General features: G+C 42.1%; 1 protein-coding gene across 1 annotated transcript in view; it reads left to right on the plus strand.

The window, feature by feature from the left end:
- The window catches only part of NUP210 (nucleoporin 210), a 117,599-nt gene that overhangs the window by 74,237 nt on the left and 28,520 nt on the right, over window positions 1-14,842 (plus strand). Inside the window, exons 21-28 of the mRNA XM_084633722.1 lie at window positions 2,908-3,036; window positions 3,815-3,942; window positions 4,943-5,078; window positions 6,372-6,434; window positions 7,173-7,352; window positions 9,885-9,965; window positions 12,007-12,138; window positions 12,365-12,523. Coding sequence (XP_084489848.1) covers window positions 2,908-3,036; window positions 3,815-3,942; window positions 4,943-5,078; window positions 6,372-6,434; window positions 7,173-7,352; window positions 9,885-9,965; window positions 12,007-12,138; window positions 12,365-12,523 — 1,008 coding nt within the window. The remainder of the gene's footprint in view (window positions 1-2,907; window positions 3,037-3,814; window positions 3,943-4,942; window positions 5,079-6,371; window positions 6,435-7,172; window positions 7,353-9,884; window positions 9,966-12,006; window positions 12,139-12,364; window positions 12,524-14,842) is intronic.

A 14,842-nucleotide genomic window follows, 5' to 3' on the forward strand; every position in this document is an offset into this window, starting at 1 on the left:
ATACTGGAATCCATTTTAAATCTGGTGCTTTTCCATTTAGAAGGAAGGGTGGGAACCCAGAGAGAGACAAAGGATTTCCCCTTGTGCCAAAGATATAAAAGGGGATGGAAAAGAACAAAGGGGGAAGCAGTCATGAGAAATCCCCTAGTTACTACCTGAGCTGGAACTAACAAGAAATGTACCAGGGGAAAGGATTGGGCCCAGACTAAGGAGGAGTCTAGTCTGTGAAAGAAGCTTATTGGAACATCTCTGAGGGTGAGATTTACTGGTATTCAGTTTCTTAACGTATTAGGCTTAGATTTGTGTGTTTTTGCTTTGTTTTACTTGGTGACTTACTTTGTTCCATCTGTTATTACTTGGAACCACTTAAATCCTACTTTTTATTCTTAATACAATCACTTTTGTTTATTATTGAACCCAGAGTAAGTGATTAATACCTGGGGGAGCAAACAGCTGTGCATATCTCTCTATCAGTGTTAAAGAGGGCGGACAATTTATGAGTTTAACCTGTATAGGCTTTATACAGAGTAAAACTGATTTATTTGGGGTTGGATCCCATTGGGAGCTGGGCATTTGGGTGCTGGAGATAGGTAACCAGCTGGGTGGTTTTCAGTTAAAGTCTGTAGCTTTGGGGGTGTGGTTTAGACCTGGGTCTGTGTTGCAGCAGACTAGCGCATCTGGCTCAACAAGGCAGGGTTCTGGACTCCCTGACAGGGAAAACGCTGACAGGGAAAACGGGCTCAGACGTAGTTTCAGCACATCAGGTGACAGTCCCAAGGGGGTCTCAGTGACCGAACCCATCACACACCCAACCTGCTAGAAGAAGACAGATAATCCAGAATAAAAGAGCTTTCTACCCTCCTTAAGCTAGCACCCAATCGTAATCGAAACCAATTTTGACAGATTGGTCAAAGGCTCAACTCCTCCCTCATCTCTGGTTTGTAAGCTGCAACCATTTGGTCACCTCCAAACTTTTAGAGCTGTGATTCTCAAACTTTTGTACTGGTGACCACCTTCACACAACAAGCCTCTGAGTGCGACCCTCCCCCCCCTTATAAATTAAACACTCAAAAATGTATATATTTAACATGATTATAAAATTTGGAGATGAAGTGGGGTTTGGGGTGGAGGCTGACAGTTCACAACCCCCCCACGTAATAACCTCATGACCCCCTAAGGGGTCATGACCCCCAGTTTGAGAACCCCTATTTTAGAGAGGCTGCCTTTTCCATTTCCAAGGGGCCTGGCAGTGTATTACAACTGACAAGTGAGTCATGGAGGTTACAACATTGGGCTTTACCATCACTATATATCCATCCATCCATCCATCCATCCCTCCCCCGTTCCCTGACCCTCTTCAGGGGCCCCTTTCATTAGAATATACTGAGTCAAGAATTACACTCCTTCTTTTCTTTAGGAGCAATAGAATGATGATGGTCAATATGGCTTGCATGTTCTGTATCAACAGACTGGAAGGAGCAAGGTCCCCCTTCCTCTGTGCCAAAGTTAAAAAGTTATGGAACTTGTGTGTAGCCCATCAGATTCAGATCTTAGCCATTTACCTTCCTGGATTCCAGAATGTCACAGCCGATATGCTCAGCAGGCACTTCTCCCAAGACTACAAATGGGAGCTGGATGCCCAGATCCTGCATGGGATATTGCAGAGATTGGGACTTCTATCGCTGGACCTATTCATCACTTCCAGAAACAGGTTGAACTAAGTCTATATTTTTAAAGGGTAAAATGTTTGATGTATTTAAAAAAACCACTACCTGCTCTCCTTCCCCTCTGCTTTGGACTGTTCTGGTTGGATGTTCAGACAGAGCAGTTTACCCGGCAGCCCAATATACCCTGGAAGTGCAACTTGAGATTGTATAGAGCAAATGCGCAGGTCAAATGAACACTGCTAACAGAAAATCTCAGCTCAAGGCCTCCAGAGGCGCATGCGCACCTGAGTGGAGCACCCATAGGGGGGCACATCTTGAACCACAGTTACTGCATGAGGTGAGTAATCTTTTGTTTTTAACTACCTGTATGATCAAAAATACTGGCTTTTTTTAAATACATCAAACATTTTACCCGTTAAAAATATAGACTTAGTTCAACCTGCCTGCTCTACTTCTGTGAAAAATTCTATTTCTTGTGGATTTTCTTTCGTTTCCGGTTGCACGGCTAGCAGAATGCACTCCAGTCTTCTTAGGAAGGTGGCATTCTCCAGTCTGAAATGTCAGAGTGGCTGTACTGGATATCAAAAAGGCAGGACCACATGGAGTAGTCTAATGATGCCAAATGAAGTACTTTTGTAAATTAAATTCAATTTTAAAAGCTACTTGGTAATAATTGTCTTTATTTAAACATGGAATTCTTTTCCATAATGTGAAGCAAAGTTAATCGAGTGCAGTCACAATGGGCAAAATGACAGCTTTTCCCACCTCAGTTACAACGTAGCTCCTCTGATGATGTAAGGTAACATTCTGAATACTGTAGGTGCCGTGCTACTGGTTTGAAAGTTAGTCTCCTTCCCTCTCTACCCCAAGAAAAGTATTTTATTGCTCCAGATGATTTGTGGTTTGGGGGCTTTTTTTTGTCTTCCTGATAGCATGAGAATATAGGACCCCAGGCTATCCCCACATCAGGGTCCATTACAGAAATCGTTACCCAGAAGCCATTTAGACTACCTCAGTGGTATGAGATTGCTTACATAAATTTTACAGCTTTACTTTTGCTTCAGTGGGTAAAATATCTGTCTGCCTGATCCTTTGAGATAAAGAAACTTGTTTATGTCCAGAATTCAGGGTCCAACTTGATCTGTACAATAAGGAAAATAAGTTTAGTCCTCAAGAAGACACAAATTAAAGTTTAAAAAAAAATTGCATCAACTAATAGTTTTTTCTTTTGGCATTTTAGGTATATCCTTTATTTCCAGGAACTTTAACGCTAATGATTCATGACTTGTGTCTGACTTTCCCTGCTCCAGCTAAAGCTGAAATCTATGTATCTGATATACAAGAACTGTATGTCCGAGTTGTTGACAAGGTCTGTATTTTTTCAGCAGCCAGTATTGTTGACTGTCTCAGAATGTCATCGGCTTTTGTGCTGGTTATTAATGTAAGGCTGAGGTACACGAGAGGTAACATGGTGTCTTGGTTATGGCATTGGGCTGTGACTGGGCTTCTGTTTCCCTCTCTGCCACTGACCAGCTGTGTGACCTTGAACAGGTCACTTCACTCCTCTGTACCATTGTTTCCCCTCCCAAGCCTGCCTATTTAGATTGTAAGCACATCAGGGCAGAAGCCAATTCTTACTATGTATCTGCCTAGTCTGTAGCTCAATTGATCCATGATCAGTTGGTGCTTCTAGGCATTGCCATAATAAAAAGGATTATGAATAAAAATACATGAATACTTCTGAAAAAACACTAATTCATGTTGTCTTGTTTTTCTGAGAGTTTGGGAGAGTGATTCTTGTACTAATATATTTTGTCACGGTCATTTTCCATATGTCAGATAAAAAACATTTTACTTGCAATTTTCCGTAAATCTTATACAAAATTAAAAGTTTTGATATTTCTGGATGTTTGAATTATGCCCATGCCAGTTGAAACACCTGAATTCATTCATTTCACTTGACACTAATGATGCCTGGCAGTGAGGGCTGCTTAACACTAGAACCTCACGGTCCAGTCTTAAGTTTTTATTAGAGCATTAAAAGTTTTACACATTACAATAAAAAGACATTTATGCCAATAAATAAGAATGATGATTAAAAATACCTTTCCAGGGAAAATGTCAGTGATTGTGAATATATATTGCAGGTGGAGATTGGGAAAACCGTTAAAGCTTATGTTAGAGTATTGGATGACTCGAGAAAACCTTTTCTGGCTAAATATTTCACCGTCATGGATTTAAAACTGAGGGCAGCATCGCAGATTGTGTCGCTGGTGTAAGTTGATTCATGGTGTATTTTCATGAATTTAAAAGCAATTCCCTAATAGGGAGAAGAAGCAAAAGTAATATTGTAGAAGTATTTTCTTATTATTTTGAATGAATTTGAAGGGTAATGTTTTTAAAAAGGCCTCCATGCAGCCTTCATGTCATTACTCCCAATCAATCAGGCAGAGAAGTACATGTAGTTTTTTTAAAATTTGTCTCGAAAGAAGTGTCTCTCTGTGGGGCCTGGCTATGCTTAAGGTTCAAATTCAGCATTTATTTAATTCCCATTCACTTTTCAGATTCAGGGCCTTAGTCATGCACTGTAGCACTTCATTAAATTCTGAACATCGCATGAGCAGAGAAAGTGGAAATGATGTGAAGTGAATAAATACCTGCCTGGAGATCAGTAGGAGAGTATCCAACTCATTGTATTGGGTTTGTTACTGAATCTCTAGAAATGACAGAGTTGTATCATAGAATCATAGAAGGTTAGGGTTGGAAGGGACCTCAGGAGGTCATCTAGTCCAACCCCCTGCTTGAAGCAGGACCAATCCCCAATTTTTACCCCAGATCCCTAAGTGGCCCCCTCAAGGATTGAACTCACAATCCTGGGTTTAGCAGGCCAATGCTCAAACCACTGAGCTATCCCTCGCCCCATTTAGAAGCCCTTTATATTTTCTAACTTGGTTTAAGAACTGCTATCAGTGGAAACAGAAGCCTTCTGTACTCTAACCAGTTAGGGTTCAGGTTTCAGTGATGTATCCCATACGTGTGCTGTGCTATCGGTGCTTCATCCTGGATGTAAAGGTACTCCAGCTTCAGGCAGTTAAGAAGTCAATATTCCTGCTGCTCCATACTGAACTGACATCCCTATTTATTATTCTGCTTAGGACTTCGTCACCTAAAACTCCTTGAGATGATAGATGAACCCCTTGTACCCTAAGTCACCCTTTTATTAATGTAATTCATTCAATGACCTCTCTAATTTAATGTATTTTCTTTTGCTGCAGTCCTCTCGATGAAGTTCTTGATGACCATACTGCTGCTTTTCTAGTTCACGGCATGGTCATAGGTCAAACCAGCCTTACAGCAACAGTCACTGATAAAAATGGACAAGAAATCAGTTCTGCTCTCCAACAGATTGAAGTAAATAACTTCATTTCTAATTGTATGTTATCTGAAATGCTTGTTATGGTGGGGCCTGAGTGGTATGAAAACAGTAATTTGGCACTGTCAAGGCTGATTCCCCACTCTGGCACTCTGAGTGCAGAAGGTGGGGGCCCGCAAGTATTCTAAAAATTAATACTGGCTACTCTAGGCTTGTATTAAACTCCTAAGGTTACAGCTTTTCTCTGACCTTGGATGGGTAGATGCTGCCACCTCCAAGTGCAAAAAACCCCTTTGAGAACCGAGGAAGGTGCACTTGGGAATTCCTCCAACCCTCAGGCCCTTTGACCTTCCCCCTCGGGAAAGAGCTGAGAAAGAAAACAAAGGAAATCAGCTGTTGCCACCAGCTAATTAAACCACATATGCACAAACCTCTTAGGACACAAAAATCCAATCCTGTTCTTAAAAAAGAGGTAAATTTTATTAAAAACAGAAAGAAAATACATTTGGAACTTCGGCTTTTTGCTTGATTTAAAAAAACAAAACAATTACAAGGATTAAGCATCAAGCACCTCTCTTGAGGTCCAGCTTAAAGGTTACAAGCAAAACAAAAGCACCTGGGATTAGCACAGAGGAGTCCACAAGCCATAAAGAAATAAAAGAGAAAAACCTAATCGCATCTTCCTAGGCATTTCTTGATCTACTTACATATCTGGGGTTTCAAATGAGTAGTTTCTAGGTATGATCTGGTGATATTTTTCATACCTGGCCCGAAGCTTTTTACAGCTTAGTTCCAGCCCTGTCTCTGCTGTCCGGGAGAACAACAGAGACACAAAGGAGAAGTTTATTTTTTCCCCAGTTTTAAAAAGTTCTAGCCTTCCAATTGGCCCTTTTGGTCAGATGCCCACTCCCTTTCTTTTACGTATGCAGGGAGACTTTTTAACCCTTTACAGGTAAAGCAAGTAGAGAACAACTACCAAGAGGGATTTATAGCTAACTGGCTGGGTGTCCATAAAAGGGAGCAACCCCTCCCCCCCAACCCGCTTTCATTTATATCAGGCACAATCTGCATTTTTTTCCCTGTAAAATACCTGAAAAAAATATTTTTATTTTCAAAATGTGTCCAAAAACTACTCTCCAACAGCATTTGAGAAGTGTAGTAGTACTTCTCTGCAAACATTGCTAAGGGCCTGGGGTTAACAGCACTTTCTAGAGGCTTAGCTTGCTCAGGCTAAGCAAGTTGCCACACACACCTGTATATGCTGTTCAGAAGCATAATTCATCTAAATCAGATAGTGGTGAGAACACAAATGTTTGTGCTTTCATTTCTAGGTCTTTCCTCCATTTAGGCTACTGCCGAGAAAAGTTACTCTGATCATAGGAGCAGTGATTCAGGTGAGGTATTTTTAGATTTGGTCCACTGTAATTCCTGTTTGAGAAGTTGTTCTAATACATTATTAGAGAAGTGCTAACTGCTTTGCTTCCATGATACTATCTTAATTTTTTGTTGTTGTTTTTCTTTTTGGTGGATGTTGATATTTAGCTTGGTAACATAGCTACATTCATACCAGAACTCCTCTCCAGCACAGAGGCCAGTTGAATGTCTTCACACTTGACCACCTTTCTGTTCTAGCATATAGTCAGGACAATGTTTCAGTATTTCTCACTCGAATGAAAAGCCAGCCCTCCCAGGATGAGTGGTGATGTTCAGTAAACCTGTCACCAATATAAAACTGACAGCTGTGGGCTAAGTACACAAAGCAAGGCACAGAGCAGAGTCACTCCACCTGCGAGGAATACAGGGAGGCAGAATTGCTCCTTAAAATCCCTGGCATGGGGATGCAGCATGCGTGTTGCAACAACCCTTTATGTGTTTAGCTTCTTGTCCCCATTTCCAGCTCCCCATGCACTGGTCCTCCTCCATGTGCTGGTGTGTGAGCTAGATGGGGGTCTGGGTGCTGCTGGGGGAGTAGAGATGCCCATCCATTTGTCCTTGTGCAGTCTGTGCAAAAAAAGGAAGCTACGAGTAGCCTCCCCCTCTATTGTGCACCCTGGCCCTGTGAAAATATTAACTAGAGCAGAGTTGTGATGGATGCAAACTATTGATGAGCATTGGTCTCTGTGTAACTACAGATTACTTCAGAAGGAGGCCCTCAACCTCAGTCCAACATAATTTTCTCCATCAGTGATGAGAGGATTGCATCAGTGAACAGCACTGGCCTTGTAAGAGGAGAGGCAGTTGGAAATGGGACAGTAACTGGAGTGGTTCAAGCTGTTGATGCAGAGACTGGGCAAATCGTGGTGGTGTCGCAGGTAACACTTTATCATCTCATGTGTCACAGAACCAGTTAATGTTCATCTTGGTTTAGTGCATGGACTGTGTCCAAAATCAAAAATAAAATCTTGTTACAATAACTTCACTGGTTCCATTGGGATAAAAGTAGCGATTTCTTACTCCCCAGATTGTGATTTAGTGCATTCACTTTGGAACGTGAGCAATATGTTCAATATATCCTTAAATTGTGCATCTCACCACCTGAAAGTTGAGTTCTGCACAAAACCCAGGGCGATCTCATGACATTTGACATCTGTAGGCTTGACTGGTAAAACTGCCGAAAGAATCCGTCCAGACCAGTCCTGCCACAGTAACAAAGGTCGAGACTGCTGATACCTAGAAGTTACCCTGTGGTTGCCTGGAAGGGGTTTTTATTTTCCCCTTGAGGTTCATGGCTTCCTTAGATAACAGGTCACCTTCTGAAGTATCTCAGTCAGCTGCTAAGTTTGTGGGGGAGTGAAGCAAGACCAGAGTTAGTCCTCTGCTGTAGTCTGTGCCATGCTGCCAGGTACAGGCAATGAAACCCAGGAACTGCTCCTGTTGGTGCCAGTAGTGAGGGCAATGGCTAAGCCTGGAGGTGGATGCAGGCAGACAGGTAGAGGCCTGCTTCTAAAGCAGAAAAAGTGCAATGTTCTCTAGGGTGTGGCACATGAGGCTCATAGCTCTTTGTCTTTGTGTTTGTGTGAGCTAGGGTTCGGGCAACTAGTGCACAGCGAAGTTCTTTGGCCTTAATGGGGGGCACAGGGAGATTCCCAGGTGAGACAAGCAATGGAGACAGATCAGAATTTTGTTAAAGGATTTGGTATGTCTGTAACTCAGGGACAGCAATGTCTGCCTGTGGCTTCTGCAAGGGAGCAGATTGAACTAGGAAACCAAATCTCCTACCTTCTGACCACCAGGTCTGGTCCTGTCCCCACAACTATACTTCAGCGACAAAACTCTGGGAATGACAGGAGATGCAAAGAAGAGAAATCACCAAGTTTCACATCTATCTACCGCTCATTCTTACTCTTTCCTATTCTCGTTCTCCATTCCACCCTTCTCCCCTTAGTTCTCTTCTTCCTATGTTTCCATTTTGTGATTGGCTGGCTCCTTTTCTGTCTTGCACTGTTACTCTCCCCATCTGGGATCACTCACTTGTCTTCCTCCTGGAGACCCCATCTTCTCCTTCTTGGTCCTGCTAGTCATCAACTCTGTAGTCTTGAGCAAAGACTATTTTTTAAGTAGTGCTGTTGAAGAGCATAGCACCATACAGACATGTTGGAAGACATGGCTTCTTCCCCTAGTAGTTTACAATCTATCTTGCTGTCAAATTGACAATCATACTGAATTATGCCAATGTGTATATTGGTCTTCTGCGATAGACACATCCTCTACAAATTAGACTTCAGTACAGTAGGTAAGTAAACACATTCCATATTTTATCTAAGCCAGAATTACACAGCAATCTCCGGACCACGTCCATTTAAAACACCACTCCATTCTCATCAGGGTGCCTTTTAAATTAATCACCAACTAATATGTATGTGTGACTTTGTTTTTCCCCTTCTGCCATAGTGGTTTTTTCAGTCTGAGAATGTAAATCCTCTCATGTTGTTAGGACTTTACTCAGCTGGATTTTGATGTGTCCTTTTATGGATAAGCATTCTGTACTGAGTTGACTTTGATTTGACATTGGATTTATAGTGTATTGATTTATATCAAGTCTGTGATTTCATCTGTTGTGTCAGAGGATTTCAGTTAAACTGCAAGGATTTTTTTTCCTTCAATTTTTTTCTGCAAATTTGTTCGTTGTTTTTTACGGGGAGAATAAAAGAACCAAGTCATAGCAGTTCATTACAGTGTGTGTGTGTGGGGGGAGGGAAAGCAGTTGGTTTGTTTGCACACTTCCATTTTAATCAGGATCACACAAACAAAAAAATCTACCAAATGAATCATTTTTATTTCTTATTGGAAAGACATTTCTGTCACGCTATCTTTTTAAAAAACAGTGTATTCTTTTAAACTTTAACACTTGGTGCGAGAGGTTTTGAAGACACACATGCCAGTGAAACACACTTGTTATGGGGAGAAGCGTAATCCTTTTGTCACCAGCTGCATCATAAAACCAGGTGTTTTAAAGCTTGTTATCTCTGCTTGAAGTCAGCGGTTCCAGTCGTTCAGGTAACAAGATCAGTTCCCCGGACAAAGATCCTGGCTGTGCCCACTGCCTCCCATTTGTTTGTACCTTAGGCTGGTCCAACCCCAGCCTTGCAATTTTGAGGCAACTGGGGTGGATCCAGTGCAGCGGTTCATTACAGAGGCCCTGATCCTGCACTGAGCTTTGTGCAGACAGAAGGCTCTGCTGTGTGAACCTCAGGGTAGCCTACGGTAATCAAGGGCAAGCCTGAAGTCCCTGCTTTGATATGTATAGGTTGGGAACTTGTCATCTAGCTAATACTAAAAATCTAGTTCACAGAGGTCATTAAATGAAATGGTCTGCCTCTTACAGAGCTTTTTTTTCTTTTTAGGACAAAGTAGAAGTTGAAGTAGTACGGCTTGTGGCTATTAGAATCCGTGCACCCATTACACGAATGAAAACGGGTACTCAGGTTAGCTGAATTACACTTAGAGTTCTTTCTCTCCCACTCTTTTTGTTTGTTTATTTTGATATTTAATTTTCAAAGGAAATGTGCTAATGAGGATTACAAAGAAAAGGTTATTAGTTTAGTTGAAAAGCATTTTCACATCAACCAACCAAAGTTCTAAGCTTGATCTGGTGGAATAAAACATTAACTCATGATTTTTTAAATTAATTAAATGGTGATGCAAACCCTCATTCACTTCTCTGTGTTATTCTGGGCATCTTCCTATTTAACCTAATTAGACACTATTTATTTGTGCCACAATAAAGCATATGCTCTTACACCAGGGGTGGGCATGGGGCCACATCTGGCCCTCAAGCTCCCGCCAGGAGGTGGGGTTGAGGTCTTGCCCCACTCTGCGTGGCTCCCGGAAGCAGTGGCATGTCCGGCCTCTGGATCCTATGCATAGGGGGCTCTGCACGCTGCCCCCATCCCAAGCACTGCCCCCGCAGCTCCCATTGGCTGGTAACTGCAGCTAATGGGAGTTGCTGGGGTGGCGCCTGCAGACAGGGCAGTGTGCAGAGCTGCCTAGCCGAACCTCCACATAGGAGCCAGAGGGGGGACATGTCACCGTTTCTGGGAGCTGCTTGAGGTAAGTGCTGCCCGGAATCTGCCCCCCTGACCACCTCCCACGCCCCAGCCCTGATCCCCCTCCCACCCTCCAAACCCCTCAGTTCCAGCCTGGAGCACAGTCCTGCACCCCCAACCCCTCATCCCCAGCCCCACCGCAGAGCCCACACCCCCAGCTGGAGCCCTCATGCCCTCCCGCACCCCAGCCCCCAATTTTGTGAGCATTTATGGCCCTCCATACAATTTCCATACACGGATGTGGCCCTCGGGCCAAAAAGTTTGTCCACCCCTGTCTTACACTCATGCTTCTTCATCTTTAATGATAGCTGCTCCTTTAAGACAGAGTTTCTCCAACCACAAGGAGACTCTGACTTCTTTCAAGAGAGGATCATGCAAAAAGGGTGCAAACAGGAAGAAAAGGAATGCTTTTTCTGTTCTTGCTTTGGACTTGCTAGAGCCAGAACTCAATGTAGAACCAAATACGAGCAATCTGCCATGTTGGCATGACCACCAGGAAATCTTTTCATTTGGAGATGGGTTGTCCGGTTTATCCTCCTTTCAGGAAAATATGTAGTATGTCCACTAAGTCCAGACTGGCTCTAGTATTTCAAAATATGGGACCTCGACCAATTGCTTTGAGAGACTATTTCAGTCTTAGTCATGTTACTGTTAGGAAGCTGTTTCCAATATTTAATCTAAATCGTTTCTTAATTTCATCCCATAAAGCCTAGTTACGTACTTGTACCAGGCTAAATAATAATTCTCCTTGCTTGGTATTTTCACCTTCTGGATATTTATTATATGTATATCATGTTGTCACAAACCATGGGCATAGGGGAAGGAGCGGGTTGAAGCAAACAGCCAATCAGCAAAGAGGAGAGAATGCCTAGTGAAAACAGTAGCGAATGTAAGAATGTGTAAGACGTTTCTGTTGTTAAGGGGACCACATAGGATGAGTGCCTCCTCCATATGACCAGCTGCTGAGGCTTCTGATGAAATGAATCAGCACTTGGTTGTGGTAGACCCTCTTACCAAAGGGAATGCTTTAAAGCTCTTTAATGCAAAAAGATATTGTCATTGTGAGAGTCCTGTACATGATATCACTTTAAAGGTGCACTTGGTAACCCAATATTTTTAAAAAGTGTTATTTCTTTTCAGGTTTCAGAGTAGCAGCTGTGTTAGTCTGTATCCGCAAAAAGAAAAGGAGTACTTGTGGCACCTTAGGGACTAACAAATTTATTTGAGCTGTAGCTCACGCTCAGATAAATTTGTTAGTCTCTAAGGTGCCACAAGTACTCCTTTTCTTTTTGTGGAAACCTCTTCAGTTGGCTTGGGAATTTTGTGTTGAGTTACTGTGTTCCTTCCTTACTTGTGTAACTAATTTCTGTCCCAAAGTTGCACCTTTTTCAAGCAAAGCTCCGTTTTTATCTGCTTTCAGATGCCAGTTTATGTGATGGGCATCACCAGTAATCAGACCCCTTTCTCGTTTGGCAATGCATTGCCAGGATTAATGTTTCACTGGTCTGTCACCAAGAGGGATATCCTGGACATCAAGACAAGACACAATGAAGTAAATTCTACTGTGGGCCCCGAAATGGATGGGGGGGGGGGTGTGAGAGAGAGAGCATGCCCCTTTTTTTGTAATGCTTAAACTTCCCCAGGATGGGAATTGAGGAGATCCACTGCCTCCATTTGCTCAAGAGGAGGGTACCCACATCAGGGGCAAAGATGGAATTTCTTTCTTGTCTACTCCAAGTATTTCCTTGAACACAGTTAATGAGTATTTCCTATTTCAGGCTTTTCTTCAGCTTCCAGCAAAATATAATTTTGCTATGGATGTTTATGGCAGAGCAAAGGGAAGAACAGGGCTGAAGGTCGTTGTGAAAGCCCTTGATCCTACTGCTGAACAGTTTCGCAGCCTGGAAGGAGAGCTGTCAGATGAAATCCAAATTCAGGTAAAATGTTCTGATTAGCTTGTCTCATTTTAAACAAGAAACTACAGTATTAATCAATATTACAGGTCTGAATTAAATACTTTAGAGCAAGGAATGCAGTTGTAAAGATGGGTTTCAGAGTAACAGCCGTGTTAGTCTGTATTCGCAAAAAGAAAAGGAGTACTTGTGGCACCTTAGAGACTAACCAATTTATTAGAGCATAAGCTTTCGTGAGCTACAGCTCACTTCATCAGATGAAGTGAGCTGTAGCTCACGAAAGCTTATGCTCTAATAAATTGGTTAGTCTCTAAGGTGCCACAAGTACTCCTTTTCTTGTTGTAAAGATGCAGTTCCAGTCTAAGCTGCCACTAGATATTGGTGCATAGGTGGCATCTCCCACTACTAAGAGAGGAGATACCCATCTATTAATTTGGTGTTAAGTGTTGAGCATTCCTTCCCTGATGGTGTCTGAATGTAATTTTGCTGAATTTTCTTTTTAGATGGGACAGTACTGGAAGTGCCTTTTGATTGGCTGTGGTATTAAGAAAAAGTAGCCTTTAACATGCTATGGCAAGTGGCTCTTTCAAACTACATGTCAGGGGCCCCAGTACGATATAGATTAATTTTGTGTCATGGTGGTGCACTATCACTGCAGGCCATATAATGATTTCTTCAGGTCTTCAGTGCCATTTTACCTGTGTGGTCTGATCTTAGTAACATGGATTTAGAAGGGTTTTCTGGATAGTAACCTAGATCCATATCATGCCTACTAGATCCACTCAGAGAAAGAATTTCACCTTCACCACCCTGGGGTCCACAGATGTGGTATTTAGGGGACAAAATCCAGCTCTCAGGGGGCCAATGTGGGGAGAGCATCTCCACCCCCTGGATTTTACCACAGGTGGGAATGATCTGAGCAACATATATTATAAACAATGTGATGGAAATTTCAGTGTTGTCTTTTGAAACAGTGAGTAAGGTCGCTGTTGCTGTGAGTCGAGAATAAATGTTGGGAGAATCCAGTGAAGAAATGTTAGAAAAGTATACCATTTTAGTCAAATGTCTAGGTTCACTGTGAAGAGAAATGAGTATTCTTTAAGAAATGAGACACCAGCATTTACCCCCCTCCTCACAAGCTGTTATGTTGAAAAGCCAGCTGTGCCTGGCTTTTGACAAGAGAGACTAAATCTTCCCAAATTCTAAAATGTAAACACCGCTGTTGCCTATTATTAAAAACCATATTTTAAAAGTTTCTCTAAAATTGCAGGCTTTGCATTTTCACCTTTGCTCCTAAGTGACAATACGTCAAATGTGCACAGTATGTTGTTACAGATAAGTTATGAACAGCAACAGTTTGTGAATATTTTTTTTTCTTTTCAGTTTATAGCAGGGAAACATTTCAACCCTGTTTTTGCAAACATGCATGTGAGCAACTTTGCCTTTCAAGTAGGCCCATTAAAGCCACATGATTAAAGTTATTCACACGCATAAGTGATTGCAGGATTCTGCCCTTATTACAGAAGTATGTTTTACATCATATTAAAGCACAAGGTGGTGCAAGAATTAACACAATCTTCTTTATCTGCCAGTTACTATGCTTCTCATTCTTAAATCTTGGCATATATTGTGGAATGGTGGGTTAGCATTGTTTGCCTATGGGTTTCGTGGTTAATATGTCAACATAATCAAATTAAAAATGTCAAAGGTGGATGTAGAAAGCTATTAATATTTTAATACTGGCCTTTTTTTTTTTTAAAAGGTCATTTGAGGTCTTGACTCTAGTGCAGTGTCAGACTTACTATTTAAGTGATGGTGTTGATAAGAAGTTGGAAGCTTCATGAGTCAATTGTAGTTTCTTAGCTGGATTCTTGATACTCATTGTTAGCAGCACCCTGAAATTCAAATGGTGCATTTCAAGGTCTTTAAGTTGCAAACCACTTGAATGGGGGGGGGGGGGAAATCATTCCCCTTTTTAAAATGAATGGCTATTCTGTACACTGGTTTAAATTTTTATTCTTTAACGCCACACCTGGGTATAATGAACACTACAAAGTATCATTCAAAAATGAGCGTGTTGGCAACTTCCCTCTTTTGTGATTCTTTTTTTTCCCCTTGCCTGTGTAAGGGCTAAATGCTGCTCACTTTAATCAAGCAGGAAGACCCAACCCTGTGACATGCCTCCCACTTCCTCAGAAATGCTGCGCACCCTCAGCTTCCATCACCTTTAATGAGAGCTGGGGACTCTCCGGAGGTGCTCAGGGTCATGTGGCTGCAAGTACTACTGATTAGGATGCATGTCCTGCTCTGTTCTGTAAATACATTCACCTTTTTGTCCTATGA

This window comes from Lepidochelys olivacea (assembly GCF_965140295.1).
Source record: "Lepidochelys olivacea isolate rLepOli2 genome assembly, chromosome: 7".
NCBI lineage: Eukaryota > Metazoa > Chordata > Testudines > Cheloniidae > Lepidochelys > Lepidochelys olivacea.